The 18,139-nt window shown below is 48.6% G+C and overlaps 2 protein-coding genes, 1 long non-coding RNA gene and 2 other non-coding genes across 10 annotated transcripts in view; 4 read left to right on the top strand and 1 right to left on the bottom strand.

Annotated features, from left to right (window-relative positions):
* Positions 1-2,900: 2,900 nt before the first annotated feature.
* On the top strand, positions 2,901-3,672 carry LOC138916292 (uncharacterized). The gene is made up of 2 exons (XR_011423385.1): positions 2,901-2,951; positions 3,535-3,672. It is a non-coding gene; the product is annotated as an uncharacterized lncRNA (long non-coding RNA).
* Positions 3,297-3,362, top strand: MIR144 (microRNA mir-144). The gene has a single exon (NR_032900.1). It is a non-coding gene; the product is annotated as a microRNA mir-144 (primary transcript).
* Positions 3,464-3,535, top strand: MIR451 (microRNA mir-451). Its single transcript, NR_032913.1, has one exon. It is a non-coding gene; the product is annotated as a microRNA mir-451 (primary transcript).
* Position 3,673: 1 nt separating the features above from the next.
* On the bottom strand, positions 3,674-7,992 carry ERAL1 (Era like 12S mitochondrial rRNA chaperone 1). Its single transcript, XM_001504184.5, has 10 exons — positions 7,663-7,992; positions 6,622-6,749; positions 6,428-6,505; positions 5,749-5,795; positions 5,522-5,583; positions 5,242-5,354; positions 4,903-5,151; positions 4,614-4,763; positions 4,410-4,490; positions 3,674-4,294 (listed from the first exon to the last, which is right to left on the bottom strand). The coding sequence occupies exons 1-10, from the start codon at positions 7,943-7,945 to the stop codon at positions 4,172-4,174; spliced, it is 1,314 nt and encodes a 437-aa protein (XP_001504234.1). The 5' UTR covers positions 7,946-7,992; the 3' UTR covers positions 3,674-4,171.
* Positions 7,993-14,132: 6,140 nt separating this feature from the next.
* The window catches only part of FAM222B (family with sequence similarity 222 member B), a 68,077-nt gene continuing 64,070 nt past the window's right edge, over positions 14,133-18,139 (top strand). For 2 of the 6 annotated variants that reach the window (XM_070227729.1, XM_023653112.2), the window contains exon 1: positions 14,366-14,513. The gene's annotated coding sequence lies outside the window, so the exon portion shown is untranslated. Of the gene's footprint in view, positions 14,514-18,139 lie in introns of all 6 variants that reach the window. The other 4 variants (XM_005597626.4, XM_014727579.3, XM_070227727.1 and 1 more) reach the window with 4 other exon arrangements.

The following is an 18,139-nucleotide window of genomic DNA, read 5'->3' as shown; positions in this document are numbered from 1 at the left end:
GGCTCAGGCTCTCCTCCAGCCCACACCCTGATCACAGCACCCTCCACCCCAGTGAGGGGCCACAGCCACAGGATCTCTGGCTGGCTGAGATATCTGTCTCCTCTACCTCCAGGACCCCTGGGTTCTATTCCTGCTCACCTTTGCCCTTGGCCCCCAGGCACTAAGCGGAAGTCCAGGCAGTGAGTGGCATGAAGTTTGGCCCTGGTACATGAAGCCTTTACTCTGGTAAAGGAGTCTGAACTATCTGTGGGGTCTCTGAGTAGAGGTGGCCTGGCAGAGGGATCACAGGACAGGAAAGAGGGTTGCCGGGATGCAGGAGCAGGCATAACGATAATTCCTCACTCAGTTGAAGCACTTGAGTTTATGAAGGTTTTTCACTTAATTCTCACAACTTGGTGAGGTGTGTATTACTACCAAAGCTCAGAGAAGCGGCTCTTTACCACTAGTCACACAGCTAGTGAGTGAGATAGAGGAAAGGAGGATGAGAAACTGACATGAGGACATAGTGGTTAAGTTCATGTGCTCCACTTTGGCGGCCCGGGATTCACAGCTTTGGATCCCAGGCACAGACCTAGCACTGCTCATCAAGCCATGCTGTGGGGACATCCCACATAAAATAGAGGAAGGTTGGCAACGGATATTCAGCAACAATCTTCCTTGCAAAAAAAAAAAAAAGAAACTGACATGAGTTCTATACGTGCCAGGCTCTAATCTGGGAGTTTGAGATGAGTGGTCAGATAATCCTCACAACCACCATATGAGGTAGGTATGGACAGCTCCCATTTTAGATTTGAGGAAACTGAAGCTGAGAGCACTTGGCCCAAAGTCAGAGAGCCGGATGCAGTGGAGTTGGGACTGTCACTCAAGGCCTGTTACCTCTAAACCTGGGCTCTCACAATGGCCTCGTGCTGCTTTCAAGACTATTCCATGCACTTTCAGATGTTCAACAAGAGGCCTCCCCTGCAGCTTTCAGTGAGCCGCTGTGGGAAAGGGGTGAGGGAGGAGTTAAGTACTCTGAACCCCTTCTGTGGGCCAGCACTAGCACGTGCTAAGTGCTTTACCAGCAGCTAATCACCTGGCCCTCAGGACTCTGTGAACTGGGGACAGTTATTACTGATACTTACAAAAAACAGGGACTGTCCAAGAGAGAAAATGACGTTCCTGAGAGAGCTACAGCTTTGTCTGCCTGCCTCGCCAGGCCAGTCTCTCTCCTCCCCCACATTACAGTGGGCTCAGGTCCATGCCAGTCATTCGACATGAACGTTCATTTAGTGGTAGAGATACATCAGTGAATAAACCAGGCCCTCATGATTATTTGCTTAATGTGGATAATCGCATAAATAAATGAGCCCATAGCAGGAGGATTTAACCAGCCAGGGAAGACTTCCCTGCAGATGTGAAACTTAGAGATCTAAAGAGGGAATAGGAGTTGACCAGACAAGAAAGGGGGGAAGATCATGCCAAAGAGAGGGGAGAGCACGGGCCGAGGTTCTGTGGCAGCAGGAAATAGAACACCTCCAAGGGACCACAAAGTTGAGTCTCTCCTTCCACCCCCGACCCTGGCCTCATCTGCCCCTGCAGAGGAGGGGTGTAACTGCCTCCCAGCACGCAGACCAGATTGTCTAGGTTCGGGGAGGGGGAGGGAGCAGAGAAGCAGATGTGTCCCCCAGAAGGAGATGTAAACAACCAAGGCCCTGGGGGCCGGCCCATGGCCTAGTGGCTAATGTTCCACATGCTCTGCTTCACCAACCCAGGTTCCTGGCCGGGATCCCAGGCGTAGACCTACACCTCTTGTCAGTCATGCTGTGGCAGTGACCCACATACAAAATAGAGGAAGATTGGCACAGATGTTAGCTCAGGGAATCTTCCTCCACAAAAATACATAAATAAATACATAAATAAACAAACAAATAAATAAATAACTGAGGCCCTGCTTTGAGGAGTCTCTACCCCAGGAGTCTCACCTGTCCTAGAGGCAGAGAACCAAATATGGCCAGGCTTTCACCCTAAGTGCCTTAAGCTCTGAAGAACAGGCCCCCACTCATTCTTATTTATTTAACTTAATTTTTTTTTAGAGGAAGATTAGCCCTGAGCTAACGTCTGCTGTCAATCCTCCTTTTTTCTGAGGAAGACTGGCCCTGAGCTAACATCCGTGCCCATCTTCCTCTACTTTATAGGTGGGATGCCTGCCACAGCATGGCTTGCCAAGCGGTGCCACGTCCGAACGCCAGACCGCTGAAGTGGAACGTGCGCACTTAACTGCGGTACCACCAGGCCGGCCTATCCTCCACTCTTTCTTATGCCGGCTCCCACAAGAGCTTGAGATTCAGCTACCCTCACACCTCCCAGTGAGGACCCCTTACCCAGGAGACCTTGCCACGGCAGAGGTGGGTGTGGGGTCCACCCGCCTGAGTCTGGCCTCCTCGGGCTCAGTATAAACATAGGCAGGGGCCTGGGGATTGAAATTTAGGTCAGAGCTTGCCCCAAGAATCCACAGAGATCGAGATGTCAGGACCCTCCCTGCCTTATATTCAACTAACATTCCCACCACCAAAAAAAAAAATCACAATAAACAAAAAAATGCCTCCACCAGGGCTCTAACAAGCAAGTAAGCCCTGAAGGATGGGGTAAGGCTGTGCTTTTTTCTCCCTAGCCCACCCAGCAGACAGATGACCAGCTTCATGGGGATGGCTGTGAAGGGTAGATCCTAGGCTTAGCAAGGTCCATAAAAGAGTATGTGAGAAGGGGCCTACCAGGGAGAGGGGCCAGTGACCCTTGCTCCTAGGAGTCCAGCAGGGAAAGGGTTAAGAGGCAGGGCCTTCTAGAACCCGGGAAGGTGCCACACCCATAGGAGGGGCCAGTAGATTAAAAGGCAAGCAGCTTGAGTGGAGAGGCAGGGACAGGGCCTCCCTATATCCAAAGGCCTCCCCAGTCTGCAGTTCTAGCTCCAAGTAAGTGCCTCTTTTCTGGCTCTGTCTGTCTGTCTGCTTGTTGGCTAACCACAGGGAACCTTGTCTCATTATGCGATCTCTGGCTTGTTTAACTCTGACGCTGGGTCCCTAAGGAGATCTCAACAGAGCCCAGTTCTGCAGGATTCTTCAGGCCAGTCTCCTTGCCTGACTCACCTGGGCTGCCCTTGACCACAGAATCAAGGAGATGCGGGCCCAGGAGCTGTGGAGCAGGGAGTGGGGAGCTCTGTGTGTTCAGCGTGGCCTGTCCTGCTCCGCCCCCAGCCCCTGGCTCTCACTGCCACAGTGCTCTCCAAGCCATGCTCCCTGAGCCCCCTGCAGGTCCCTGGCTGGGATATCATCATATACTGTAAGTTTGCGATGAGACACTACAGTATAGATGATGTACTAGTCCGGGTACCCCCAGCTCTGGAGCCTGATGAGGAGGGCAGGGGATGCTGCAAGCCCACCGGGCTCACTGCTCAGCCTATCACAGCCGGCCGACTGCCAGGGCACTTGGGAATGTCGAGGAAACCGTTACCATTACTGTGTTTAGTAATGGTAACGGTTCTCTTGCTGTACCCAGAAAACGTGCCACGAAGAGAGCTCAGGACCCTGGAGTACTGGAAGGGAGGAAGACTCCAGTTCAGACATTGGGGTGGGGGTAAGGGAATGGGTAAGTTTTCTCTTTCCTGTTCTAAAGAAATAAAGATGAGAACCAGAACGCTTGTCTTTTAACTTTATTAGCATCCGAGACAGAGGAGAGGGATGGGGTGGGAGGGATTAAGGACTTGGGGAGCAGGTGGGGGGCACTGTCTCACTTGGGACACATGGGTCTTTACACGGCTTCAAGGTGGAGGCACTGAGGGGAAAGGAAAAAGATCTCCTCTTTGCTAACAACGGGCAACTCAGGGAGAAACTCTGGGCTCAATGCCAGTTGGAAACAGTGTGGCACTGCTCCCACCAAAGAACCTAAGACCTAAGTAGCTGGGGCCCCAGGCAGAGGAACCACCTGGGAACCGAGCTAAGGTAGGTTCCTTCCTCCAACAGGAGACACGGCAGGGCTGGAGCTGTGCAGACTCCACAAGGCCAGACCAGCCACCAGTCAATTAGTGTCCATGCCCCTTACCAGTCCCTGCAGGCCCCCAGCAGGGGCAGTTCTGGTTGGTGGCTCCTGCCAGTAGCTTGGACTGGCATGCCTTGGGAGGGGCAGCAGAGGGTGGTCACTGGAGGAGTTTCACAGAGAGGCGGAGCTGGACGTCGCAGAGGAAGATGTTCATGAGGTCACGGCCCACCTCCTGCGCAATTTGGGAGATCAGGTGCCCCTTCGGACCAATCAGGATCCTCTAAGGGTGGAGTAAAAAGAGGGACTTGAGCCTGATCTCAGGGACCCCCAGCTGTGCGGGAAGAACCTCTGCCTAACGGAGACTTGGTCCCTCCTCCAAGCCTAGCCCTGCTTACCACATGAGATTCTTTGGGCACCAGAAGCTTCTGTACAATCACCAGCTCCCCACTTGGCCCTTCTTCCCATACCACCGTCTTCTGCACAGGGAGACACCACGATTAGTCAGGCAGCCCCACACCTTTCTCTCTCCAGGACCCAGCTGTCCTGCTCTGGGTGTACACCTGGTGGAGAGCCCCCAGGTCCCCTCTCTGTGCCTGCACCTGCTGCACATTGTAGGGCACCTCCTGGGGCAGGTGCTCTAGGAGCTTCTCTCGGATCATGTTGGTGCAGATCTCTTCAGGCGTCTGGCTGGTGAGGACTCCACTGTGGAACTCCCAGGGCCCTGGCCGGGCCTGTGCCAGCAGGTATTGCTGTGGGCACAGAGGGAGTAGGTGGGCAGCTCAGTCCCAACCAGGAGTTTCCTACTCACTCTCACTTCCAGGAGGCACTCTGAGGCTTGTCTTCCCATGATGGAAACCAAGGGCCAGGCTATAGCCAAAGCTAACTGACCTTTAGCGTCTTCACATCCTCCTGGCTTAGGGCTGACAACATGAAGATCTCCTGGAAGTGGGGCCAGCCAGTCCTCTGAGGGCGTCCCACAGACTGTGTGTTTGGGCCCTTAGCTGCTGGGCTGGGGCAGTGAGTGCCCAACTGTGAGCTGAAGGCCTGCCTCATCTTGAGCTTCTTGCCGTTGACCACACCGTCAGTGAGGGCTGCTGTGAGCTCCAGGAGAACTGACTTCTGCTTCAGGCAATCTACCTGGGCATGCGGGATGGGCAGAGGGTGTGCAGTCAGTGAGGTGGGCACCTTGGAGGAAAGTAGCCCATTCCCCAGGTAGGTGGTACTCACCTTGTTCATAACAAGGATGCTGGGGACTTGGGAGAACTGGGTCAAGCACTGGAGCACCTGGGGGCTGAGCTGGTTGCGGGTCCACTTGTCCGAGACATCCACAAGAACCACAACTGGAAGTTGGCATGGCATATCCATGAAAAGGATATGACCACTCTTTCCCCCATTCCCCCAAAACTTTCACGGTATGGGCTCTGGCTAATCCCCTCCTCCCAAACTACCAGGAATGAGAGGTCACGACCATGTAAATTGAGCTTCAGATTCCCATTATGAGCCTAACCCAAATCAGCAGATTCCATGCTCTTCCATGGATCTTCCAACAAAGAAAGCTCCAGATGGTGCCTGAGGGACAGACATACATAGGTCAGGAAGGGTCCTATGACTGATGCACTCCTGATGAGGGATGGGGTGTGGTAAGGGAGTTTTCCAGCCCCTATGATGGAATCTTCCCACCCCCTCTTCAACACCTATCCCCCTACAACCTCCAATAGTTAACACAGCTATTACCTTTTCTGTTTAATGGGGCTGATGAGACCAGGTGTGTCAAGTAGAATCTAAAATCAGGAGAGAGAGATGCCCAGACCCCAAGGCCCCAGGAGGAAAGATTATGAGTGGGAAGTAAGAGAAAGGCCACCCTTGATGTCAGGGGTGTGACTTCTCCCTTCTTGGCCAAGCTGACTTTATTATTTATTTTTTTTCCTTCTCCTCAAAGCCCCCCAGTACACAGTTGTATACTCTAGTTGTGAGTGCCTCTGGTTGTGCTATGTGGGACATGCCCTCAGTATGGCCTGACGAGTGGTGCCATGTCCATGCCCAGGATCTGAACCTGCAAAACCCTGGGCCACGAAAGCGGAACACGCGAACTTAACCACTTGGCCTTGAAGCCAGCCTCCCAAGCTGACTTTAGATTTTTGCCCTCCAGTTTTAATTCCAGAGGGGATCCAGGAGGAAGATGGTGACTATGAATATATGGAAGATTAGGAAGCTGTAAAAAAAATGAGATCTTTTTGACTAGAGGCCAGAGGGGGAAGGTAAAGAGAGAATTGCACTAGGCCTAAAGAAAGAGAATACTCCCCTTCCCGCAGTGGGGTAAGTCTAAACATTTTTTTTCAGGTCTAACAATAAGGGAGAACCTCTTAGCTTCACCCTCTGTCCTGTTTGCTGGACTACCTTTGCAGGTACCCACCACCTGGGCCTCTTTCTCTGTGATGACCCCCAGAGCTCGGCAGCGAGTGGTGTGCACCTTCTTGGAGACAGGGAACACCTGCCGGAAACAAAAAAGTCCCAAGTGAGGTCCCAGGTCCCTCTAGGAAAATGAATGAAGGCACAGTAAGAAGTGAAAGATGAAAAGGGTGTGGGGGGGTCAAGAATGCAGCATACTTTTCGGCCCAGCAGCTGGTTGGAGAGTGTTGACTTCCCTGCATTCGGGGCACCCAGGAGAACCACTCGTAGGACTCGGGGGTTCTCAGGCATGTCGGGATGATGGACCAAGAGGAGATCCTGCTCATCTGTGTGTGGGGGCGGGAGGAGAGTGAGAGAGAGTGCAATCTGGATCCTGTCAGGTACTCAATCCTATCCACCAACAAAGGGAGTAGGGATACAAGACTAGTGCACCAGGTTGAAGCTGAGACCTGGCTTGGAGACTTACTTTGTCCATTAATTTGTTTATATGATTTTATCAAGTCCTCTAACCTATCCAAGCCCTTTATTTTTCTCATATGTAAAATGAAGATGCCATTACTGTACTTACTTATAACCTTGTTTTGACAATAAGCAATTGCGTAAAACCACTCAGCACAATGCCTGCCACTTAACACTCAATTACTGTGTGAAACTGTACTATGTCGTTGTGCCTGGTAAATGTACGTACATGTGTGAAAGTACAGCTAGACCAGATAGTCAGAAATCCCGCCAGCTCTGATTATCTCACCCTACTAAGGGTGTTATGAAGGCTCTGTAAGCCTTCTCACTCTGTCTTAGCTCCTTATGACACTGTTGTAATTACCAGTTTATGCGTGCAGCCTCCCTACCAGACTTTATGCTACGTGAAGCACAGACGGTGCTACTCCCCAAGTGTAACTCAGCGTCTTGACAAGTAGATGGAGCACTTATTGGATCGAGTTTGCTTCCCATGTGGAGACAGCTACAACTCTTCCTTGCCTGTGGCCCTTCAATCTTGCGCTCTTTGTGAGTGTCTCTGGTCGTGACTAGATCGGTTCCCTCTGGCTCACAAACTCTTAGAACCTGGTATCTCTCTCCTGTGAGATCCTTCACTGCTCGCCTGTCTCTCGGGGCCTCGAGATAGTTTTTTATAATACAGGGCCAAAGATGCTATCCCCAGAAACTGAGAGGTTTCTCCTAAATGAGACTTTCAGTGCTAAAACCGTGACAGTCCCGGACAAATCTATCTAGGCTCTTTACCTTTGTGCACGGGCACGGCGGGAACGCCAGGAGTCAAGGAACTGTCGGGCTGACAGAGTCCCAGGAAACGGTCCAGGGCTGAGCTCTGGCCATAACGCCTAGATGCCGAGGCCAGGAGGGGACCAGAGGAAGCGGCGCCCGCGACACAGGACACGCACTTCCGCTGAAAGCCCAAGGACAAGGTGAGCCGGGTCGCCCACTCCCTTCCGGCGACAGGGCCCAGCTGCCAGACCCCTAATACCGCTTGAAAGAGCGCGGCCCCACGCCGGCCGGGGGCAGCCATTACAGCCGCAAGGCACTCCGGGAACTGACCAGAAACGCACCTACAATTGGATAGAGCGGCGGAAAGGCGAGCGAGCAGGAGAGAGCTCGATTGGCCCAAACAGAGAGCGGAGATAGAAGGGATGTTGGAAGCCGGATGGGGAAGGAACTACTCTAAAGACTGGCTGAGGCTAAGGAAGGGGGAAAATGTGTATTTAGAGTTTGTGTGAGCATGACGATCGTTTTGAACTCCTATACACATCGTGTGTTCTTCTCCTGCCAGAATTTTGTAAAAGGCCCTTCTAGCCCTGCTTCGTGAAAGACTACATCTCCCACGAGGCCAAGCGTCAGAAAGCGTTCTCTTAGCGCCTGACGTCACCCAGCTGGAGAAACCCGCCTAGCGGAGTAATGGTCTTGGCCTTGGGGGTGGGCACTGTTCTGGCGGTTCCCCTAAGGGTCATTTTGGCACGCTCCAGCCTCAGCCTTGGAGGATCTTCTGCCAATCCCAGTTTGTTTTTTTGTTTTTGGTTTTTTCTTGAGGAAGCTTAGCCCTGAGCTAACTGCTGCCAATCCTCCTCTTTTTTTTTTTTTTTTTTTTTGCTAAGGAAGACTGGCCCTGAGCTAACATCCATGCCCGTCTTCCTCTACTTAATATGTGGGACATCTACCACAGCATGGCTTGCCAAGCGGTGCCATGTCCGCACCCGGGATCTGAACCAGTGAACCTGGGGCCGCCCAAGTGTGCGCACTTAACCGGCTGCACCACCGGCTGGCCCCAATCCCGCTTTGGCTTGGCCTCACGGCAGCGGCCATGAGTCAGTATTCCTGATGAGCAGCAGACCCGGATTTCCCTCCTGTAAACCTCGGCTGCTATCTCCTCTTTGAGGCCATTCCTTTCGGGAGAAAAACCAGAGGGTCTGCAAAGAGAGAGGAAGCTGCTTAGTTACCTAGGATCTCCCAGACTACCTTAGCGGCCTGAGGAACTTGATTTGCCTTGGCCGATTTGTGGCCTTAAGCACTCTTCATCCTTTGAAGCCTCTCAGTCAAACTCTTGACATTGAGAGGTAAACTTGCGGGTTGGAGGAAATAGGGATTCATTAAACATATACTATGTACAGGCCCTGCCTGGATGCTGGGATACATCAATGAACAAAACGGACAAAATTCTCCATCGCTTGCATCATGGGGGCGGTGTGTGTGTGTGTGTGTGTGTGTGTGTGTGTGTGTGTGACAGTATTAGTGACCTGGGGGCCATGTGTGTGACATATATTGCTGACGCGAAAGGAACAGTTTCAGTAGAACAGTCTAGGTGAAAGCCTACATGGAGGGGGTTTAAGAGAGAATGAGAGGAGAGAAATTGAGGATAGCCAGAATATCTATATATACAACTCTTCCAGGGGAGCAGAGCAAACGGGAGTGGTAACGGAACACGAGGAGAGAAAAGTGAAGTGAAGAGAGGGTTTTCTTTCCTTTTTTAAAATGGGAGATTTTTGTTTGTTCATGGCAAGGATCCAGTAGAGAGGAAAAAATTGATGATATAGGACAGAGAGGGAAGAATTGTTGGAAGATAGTGAGAACCAAACGGCCAGGCTGTTACTGTAGGAATGGAGGCTGTGTCCGGAGAAGCTCTGAGTGACACAGGATTGAGAGAGCCTGGGCAGCCAAATGCACCAATGGTTTGCACATGGCACCAGGCTCCAGCCTTCAGGCTGCCTGCTCTGTTAGTGGAAGGAACAGCCTTTTTGGAACATGATATTCTGCATGTTCTTTGGGCACCCATATGCCCAAAGAACAAGATGCCACTAAATACATGACAACCAGCAAGCAGAAAAATATGAATCTTCTTTGATAGACAGTTAGGTGAAATGCCATTTCAACTGTAATTGAGGTGAAGGGAAATTTCGGGTTAAACAGTGTTTGAAGAACTTAATTACGTAAATGCAAAATCACCCGAGGAACACATATTAAGTACTACAGTGCTGGCAGCAGAAAATGTGAAAAAATCCCAGGCATGACACAAAGATTAGGGGAAATGAGTCAAAGTGGCTTATTAATTCTCTTCTTTCCCAGAGATTTTCTTTTAAAGGATATTGTGGGGGAATTTTGTGTTTTGTGAGATTAGCAGAGGCTAATCAAATTAAACAGATGCCTGGGGTCTTGTCTCAGCCTGCCATTTATTAGCTGTTTGAGTTTGGACAAGTTATTTAAACCCTCCAAGTGTCAGTTTCTTCATCTGTAAAATAAAGAAAATGATAATACACATATCTAACTAATGTCATGTACTTACTTGGAACCAAGACTTGAAACAATGTAGGCTCTTAAATGTTCCTTTCTTTCTTTCTTTCTTTTTTTTTAAAGATTGGCACCTGGGCTAACAACTGTTGTCAATCTGGTTTTTTTTTTCTGCTTTATCTCCCCAACCCCCACCCACTACCCTGTACACAGTTGTATATCTTAGTTGCAGGTCCTTCTAGTTGTGGGATGTGGGACGCCGCCTCAACATGGCCTGACGAGCGGTGCCACGTCCACGCCCAGGATCCGAACCCTGGGCCGCCGCAGCAGAGTGTGTGAACTTAACCACTTGGCCACAGAGCCAGCCCCTTAAATGTTCCTTTCTTAAGGTTTATTGTTTTACTCCTTCAGGAACCTTGTTCTATGAATTATCCTTTCTTCTTTATATAAACAGTTTCTCTCTGTGCTGTGTTTCTCCCATCAGCATTTATTTTTAAAAAATGCTAACCTCTTCTATGTGAAAAGCGGAAAACCTTCCCTGACTCCAAGTCTTTTTCCAACTAGATGTCATTTTACCTTTCTCACTAAAATGGTGCAGTGGAGGCAGTGGAGAGAAGCAGATGGATTCCAGAGATTTAAGGGGATAGAATTGGGAGGAGATGGTGCTTTAAACCCTTGGATGGCCCCCTATTACAACTAGATTAATCCAAAGTCCTTGCATGCATTGAGCCTTGCTTATTTCTACTCCCAAGGCTTCAGCCACATCGACTTTCTTTCCATCTCTTGAATAGAGCAAGCTCACTTCTACCACAGGGCCTTTATACCTGCTACTCCTGCCTCCTATGTTCCAGATTTGGCTTCTGCTCCTCATTCAAGTTTCAGCTTAAATGTCACTTCCTCAGAGAGGCTTTTCCTCACAGCATTTATCACTGCCTGCAATGATCCTGTTGCAGTGCCTGGAATGCTATAAGAGGCTCCTCAGGGGCCTTCAAGGTCTTTGATCTTACCGACCTCCTCATGGCCCCAATCTGACCTAGTCACTCCCTTGCTTCACTGCTCTCAGAATAAAGTGCAAACTAATTAACATGTCTCTGGCTTACTTCAGCAGACCCATCTCATCACTCTCTTTCAGTTCAATTGAATTTTTTTAGTCCCTCAATTGCCTGGTATTCTCTTTCACTTCCAGGCCGTCACATAGACCATTCCTTCTACGACTGGTTAAATTCTCTCTTAGGACCCTTTTTCCTCCTATGACAACACTGTTTATAATATAGTGACTGAGCACACAGATTATTGAGCCAGACATCCTGGGTTTGATTCTCAGCTCCATTATGTACCGCGTGACCCAGAGCAAGTAACTTCTCTGTACCTCAGTTTCCTCATCTTTATTTTTTTATTTTTTATTTTTTTTAAAGATTTTATTTTTTCCTTTTTCTCCCCAAAGCCCCCCGGTACATAGTTGTGTATTCTTCGCTGTGGGTTCTTCTAGTTGTGGCATGTGGGACGCTGCCTCAGCGTGGTCTGATGAGCAGTGCCATGTCCGCGCCCAGGATTCGAACCAACGAAACACTGGGCCGCCTGCAGCGGAGCGCGCGAACTTAACCCCTCGGCCACAGGGCCAGCCCCTGTTTCCTCATCTTTAAAATAGGCATAATGATAGTACCCTCATAGGGTTGTTATGATTAAAATAACCGATATGTGTAAAGTGCTTAGAACAGTGCTTGGCACATCGTAAATGCCGTATGTTTGCTGTTATTATTGTATGTCCTCTACTGGACTGTAAGTTCCATGAGGACAAGGAATTTATATATCTATTGTTCTCCTGCACCTAGAAGAGCGTCTGGCACATAGTGGGTACTCAATAGATTGAGCGAATAAATTACATCTTTCTCTGGATTGGCTCTCCCTTTGTGGTGTCAACATGGTTGCAGCAGTTCCAGATATTACATCTTCTCACATCCAGTTTTGTGGGAAAGAGCAACAGACTTTCCCAGACGGAAAATTCTCCTTGTACATTTTTGGCCCTGACTCAGTTACGTGCCCATCCCTGAAACAAATCTTTGTGATTTAGGGAATGTTATGTGCTGATTGACTTGGGTCTGGGTTATTTGCTCATCCACATGGTCTAAAAATGGAGTAGGGGTGGTTCTCTGAATGATTGTCATTGAATATAGTGAATGAATGCTTGGCAGGAAAAAACAAATCCAGTATCCTGCCCTTGGTAAGAAATGGCTTAGGGAAATGGCTCAGGAGATCCTTGTGGTTCAAATATCATCATATAGATAAATGGTCATCATATAGATTCCAGCAGGCCTTCCTGGGGGCTGCATGTGGCGGTGGGGTTGGGAAAGCACAGTTCCCGGAAGCTTTAGTGTCAGCTATGGCCTTCTTTTTAGTCATCCATTCATCAGAACATAGCGTCAATATTAATTTTCTCTCCTTTCTGGCTTTGCAAGTCCTTTGTGGTGCCAAATGTGCTCTCATTCCAAAGGGTAATACTTTTGTAAGTAATGACAACTCTTCTAAGCCCGGAGCTAGCCTTTGGGATTGATCCAGGGCCCCACCCACAGGATGTCCTGTTTACTGCCCACCACCCTCCTCAGTCAGCTGTTGCATTTGACTCTGCGTGTGTCAAGATAGAACTGCCTAGGTGGGAGGCAGTTCATACATGAGGCCCGCACCTTTTGTAGATTTGTTTTTCTAGGGATGAGATTATGCCAATTTATCCACTTTCTCCACAGCTATGTACATAAAAGTCACAAGCATCTGAGGAGAAAAACCCCTCAGGGTCCTAGGTGCTCTAGGGAGTAACCCTCAGGTTCTCAGTGACCTGAGAATTCCATTATATGCATTTGTGTATATCTTTCTGCATCCTTTTACAGAAGAATTAGTAATACTAGTGACAGGCAAGCTCTACTGTCTCCAGCACCTCTGTGACACTTCGTTTTCAGCATTCTCAATCTTTAAGGTCTATTCTTGCTTCTTTCCAAAATGAGGAAAACTTCCCTTAATCTTAGATTAGGAGTCCAAACACTTATACCAGATGCCAGAATTAGGAGTAGCTTGTGCTTTCCCTAGAAGTAGAGAGAACTTTAACACCCTTCTGGAGGTGGGATGGAAGAGTCATAGTGCTAAGGAGGGAGTTTAGTCCTATATTTCCTCTTCCGTCTCACTGCAGTGCATTGCCCACAGCTTTCAAGTTTGTGTTGTTGAATTCCCAGGACTCACTTGAGTCTAGTTTCTTCTTGGGCAATGCCAAGGCAGCTTAGTGGTCTAGGGGCTGACAGTTGGGTCTCCTTGGGCTAAAGTACTGGTTTTCATTTCCTGGTTTGTAAAAGGGTCAGGCTCCACAGTCAGAGCTGGAAAGTAGGGGACAATTAGCCTGCAAGTGCCTCGATGGCCTATATGAGATGCCTAGAACATTTTCGTCCAATAAACAGTATGCACTTTGGGCCGGCCTGGTGGCGCAGCGGTTAAGTGTACACATTCCGCTTTGGCGGCCCGGGGTTTGCTGGTTTAGATCCCGGGTGTGGACAGGGCACCGCTTGGCAAGCCACGCTGTCGCAGGCATCCCACATGTAAGGTAGAGGAAGATGGGCATGGATGTTAGTGCAGGGCCTGTCTTCCTCAGCAAAAACAGGAGGATTGGCAGCAGATGTTAGCTCAGGGCTAATCTTCATCAAAAAAAAAAAAAAAAAAACCCCACAAAAAACACAAGAAAACAGTATGTGCTTGATAAAGGGACTGAACATAGCAGTGTCCCAATGCGTTCTAGGTGCAGTCACCTCCTGGACAAGGTTCCCTGAGCAACTCTGGCCAGTACTGTATTCTGGGATGTCAAAGTCGCCTCTTACACAATTACCTCCAATGCATTCTAGATGTGACTGTCTTCTTGAAAGAAATCTAAACTTATTATCAGTGGTCACCTCAAAGCACCTGAATTTAGGCCTTTAAGTGCAAGTGGGATCCAGAACCCTGGAAGTGCCCTTAAGTCTATGGCTCCTTATGGGCACCGCGGTCCAAGGGTTTAATAACCTAGGCAAGATATTCCGGAGTCCTCAAACGCTGGGGCAGCCGCCAAAGCCTCTAAGCCTAACAAGTCCTTGAGGCCTGCGGCCATGTCTACCTGAGACACAGGTATCCAAGGCATCAGGCACTGAAGAAGACGCCCCCAGCGCGGGCTGCGCAGGCGCGGGCGGCCCGAGAGGGCCCCGGCACTCCGAACTGCGCAGGCGCAGGAGCGGCTCCCGGCGAGTCCCGACGGCTGCGGCGGCGACTGAGGAGCCGGGGCGTGGAGCAGCGGTGGCAGCGGCGGGCGGCTACCGAGCAGCCATGAGGGCCGGGCCCAGTCACCGACAGTGAGTGGTGGCGGAAGGGAAGTGGGCGACGGGAGGGAAGGGGAGTGACTTGGTGGAAGGATACCCCGACTTAGCGGGTGGGCTCTGCCAGTTGGAGGCGAAGGGGCGTGGGGGAGGGACAGTTCGAGGTGATGATGAGCGAATTTGGGGCACGGGTGGTCAGATCGCTGGCCCCAGGGCTGGACAGCGTGGCGGAGGGAAGGGGGTGCACTCTGCAGAGAGAAGGAGTCCGCGGCAGTGTCCCGCGCTCTCCCATTTGTTATCGTCCCTTCCCCCAGGAGCTTTCGGTCGCCTCTCCCTTTCCGCTTCTTTCAGAGAATGGTCGTGGGGGGAGGGTGGTGGAGGATGAAAACCCTGCTGGAGCTGAAGAAGCCACCTCTGATCCAGGCAGGGAAGTGCCGGTCGCCCGGAGTAATAGGCTGCTCTGGGTAAAGGATGGGAGTCGACAGCCCTCTGTTTAAAGCTGGGAGGGGTCTTGGGAAAAGGGCTGGGGGCTTAGAGTACGACAGGTTCGAACCCACGTCCATTACTGATAAAGCTGGTAGATAACTTGGGGCAGGTCCCACTTAACCTTTCTGAACCTGTGGAAGATGTAGTACTTCCAAGGGCTATTGCAAGCATCATGTGTGTGATTGAGATTGTTTATGAAAATGTAAATTGTAAACACTGTGCCGATGTTACTGTGTCACCAACAATATTACTGGATTTTAGACCTAACCATTATTATTGGAATGACTGACGTCTTTGTCAAGACGAAGCATATTGTTTGTAAAACCTCGATTGGCACATATGTGCTTTCGCACAGGCACAGCAGATCATGTGTAGAAATCCCAGTTTGTTCTGTAATGTGACAACTTAACCGTCAGACTTGTGTAGGAAAAAATACCATACTCTTAGGCATTTTTACAAATGGTATGTAGTTCCTTTCCCAAGAGGAAGGAAATAGAGAATGGAGGGCCAGTATGTTAAATGCTTTCTGAATGCAGCTCAGTCAGGTTCCTTCCCTTGTAACACAGTTGGGACTAATGAGCTTTTTATTATGAGTTGAGAAAACTAGTTTGAGACAAGCTGGGAGGGCTGCCCAGTGAGGGATGTGCTAATACAATTTGTTATTTTTAAATTGTAAAAAAGTTTTCCTTTGCCAAGGAGTCTCTGGTTGCCCCACGGCTCTGTCTATTTTGGAGGTCAGATAAGCATATAGCAGCTTTTCAGCTCCACTTTTTGTTATCCTGCCTGTGGAACCTCCAGGGTGGAATGTCCCTCAGAGAAAGCTGTGCAAGAGCCCAAGAGGTGGCTGATTCTTTTCTGAGAGGCTGAAGGAGCACTCCTGAGGCTTTGTTGTTGTTTAAGGTAGACAAAGCAAAGGACAGAGTTAAACTGTGTGCTTCCAGAGAGAGAAGATGGCTTTCTAGCAACAGCTTTTGAAGGAGAGGTGAACTCCTTTCTAAAGAACAGAAAGAGATGGATCCTTCAGTTTTGCTGGCTCTGAGGACTGAGAGCTTGAAATGTAGAGGCCTTTTGGAAATTAGTTAAGTTGTCTTTCATCTAAGGAAGGTAGGGAGTGGCTGTGCTAGATTCTTTTTTTAAAGATTTTTTAATTTTTCCAATTTCTCCCCAAAGCCCCGCGGTACATAGTTGTGTATTTTTAGTTGTGGGTCCTTTTAGTTGTGGTGTGTGGGATACCACCCCAGCATGGCTTGATGATCAGTGCCATGTCCGTGCCCAGGATCCGAACTGGCGAAACCCTGGGCCCCCGAAGCTGAGCGCGCGAACTTAACCACTCAGCCACAGGGCTGGCCCCAGTACTAGATTCTTGAAGATTCACAGATAAGGAGAATGAATTATTTTATGGGAATGGGGCAAATGAGCCCTGCTTGTCTTTAACTTCTCTATCTGGTAAAATGTGTTTTACCTCTCTTTCCTGGAAATGCACAATGATATATCGTTTTTAACTTTTTGCTCTAGTTCCTTGGCTCTCCTAATAAATTCTCTGTCCATAGCACAGATTATCCTTTTTTAGAGGTTAGCTTAAAAAAGAAAATATTTGTTACTGTTATTATAGGTCACCTTTGACTACCACATGGAAGAGGAAGTAGAAGTATAAAATGTTTGAGCTGGCCTAGCCAGCTTGTTTTATTGTTAATAATTGGACATTTATTTTTAATTTTGATAATGCATTTTTCCCTCTATTGGAAATTTCCATCATTTCAGGCAAGTCCATAAATGCCATCCATGTTATGTTAAAATGATAGAGATTTGTTCAGCTGTGATGACAATTTCCTGTCCTTTTCTCCTTCTATTCTTTTTTCTATTTGTGGTTACTTTTATGTATTACCAAATGAGGAGTCTTCCTCTGGGGGAGAGAGAGGGATGGTCAGTTGTGTGCCTTGGTTGCCTGTTGTGTGAGCAGTCTGTTTAATGTGGGGATGTAAGGATTCTGAATCCCTGGTATAGCAAGGGCTAAAATAAAAGGAATGAGGTTTACTAGCTCTTTTTTTTTTTGAGGAAGATTAGCCCTGAGCTAACTGCTGCCAATCCTCCTCTTTTTGCTGAGGAAGACTGGCCCTGAGCTAACATTCGTGCCCATCTTCCTCTACTTTATATATGGGATGCCTGCCACAGCGTGGCTTGACAAGCGGTCCCATGTCCGAACCCAGAATCCGAACCAGTGAACCCCTGACTGCCGAAGCGGGAACGTGCGCTCTTAACCGCTGTACTACCCGGCCGGCCCCTGCTAGCTCATTTTTATTCTGATAAAATGAACCATTTTTCTTTAAAAAGCATCTCATGCCTCGGGGAAAACTTTTTAAAACAGTCTATTTAAAAATTATGGTGTTTTTACCTCACTCTCTCTTTTACTGAGAATATTTGCTTATAAACAGAATCTTTGTTTCTTAAGAGCCCTTCTGATCTTGCCACCCATTCCTTAACTGAAGTTTCTTTTGTGATATTTTTACAGTTAGTTAATAATAGAGCACACAGATTTGTTTGTTTTTTGTCATTTGTTTTGGTTCTTTATAGAGTTCTAACAACTTCAAAGGAGGACTGTATGAGAAGATATTAAAAAGGAAAAGTAGAAAGGAGAGTGGATTTAGCTTAGTGAATTTATAGGTTGGTCCTGATGTTTGGAGGGGAAAGGTTCAAGATGGGACTTAGGGTTCAGGGTTTAGCACAGTAGTTGGCCTAGAGTAGGTGCTCTTTAAATCTTTGCTGAATGGAAAAATGATAAACAGTATGAATCGTAATCAGCAAACATGGGTTCAAATTTCTGCAACTTTGTGTGTCTTTGAACAACTTACCTATGTGTCTTTATCTCAATTTCCTCATCTATAAAATGAAGATAATAATTGTACTTACTTCATGGGATTTGTTTTGAGGGTTAAATGTGTTAATACATGTAAAGTGTTTAGTATACTACCTGATTAAATAAATGCTGATTATTATTAGTGTTTGTTGGATACACACTGTCCTTGTGCCCAAATCTTTGCTGGTCAAAGATGATAAGATGAGTATGACATAGCCCCTGCCCTCTGGGAGTTTACAGTCTAATGGAGAAAACAGAAGTATACAAAGTAATTATAATAGAATGTCATACCTTATTCCGTCAGATCTGTGGTGCCAATGAT

Source organism: Equus caballus, chromosome 11, assembly GCF_041296265.1.
Source record: "Equus caballus isolate H_3958 breed thoroughbred chromosome 11, TB-T2T, whole genome shotgun sequence".
Taxonomy (NCBI): domain Eukaryota; kingdom Metazoa; phylum Chordata; class Mammalia; order Perissodactyla; family Equidae; genus Equus; species Equus caballus.
This window is presented reverse-complemented; position numbering and strand designations above follow the sequence as displayed.

Bases quoted from the DNA above. Each gene is read 5' to 3' on its own strand.
- ERAL1 (XM_001504184.5), bottom strand. From the start codon at position 7,945: ATGGCTGCCCCCGGCCGGCGTGGGGCCGCGCTCTTTCAAGCGGTATTA. The intron at 5,584-5,748 runs GTAATAGCTGTG...TCTGTCCCTCAG, and splicing joins AGCCCCATTAAACAGAAAAG to GCACCATCTGGAGCTTTCTT. The intron at 5,152-5,241 runs GTGAGTACCACC...CCGCATGCCCAG, and splicing joins GCATCCTTGTTATGAACAAG to GTAGATTGCCTGAAGCAGAA.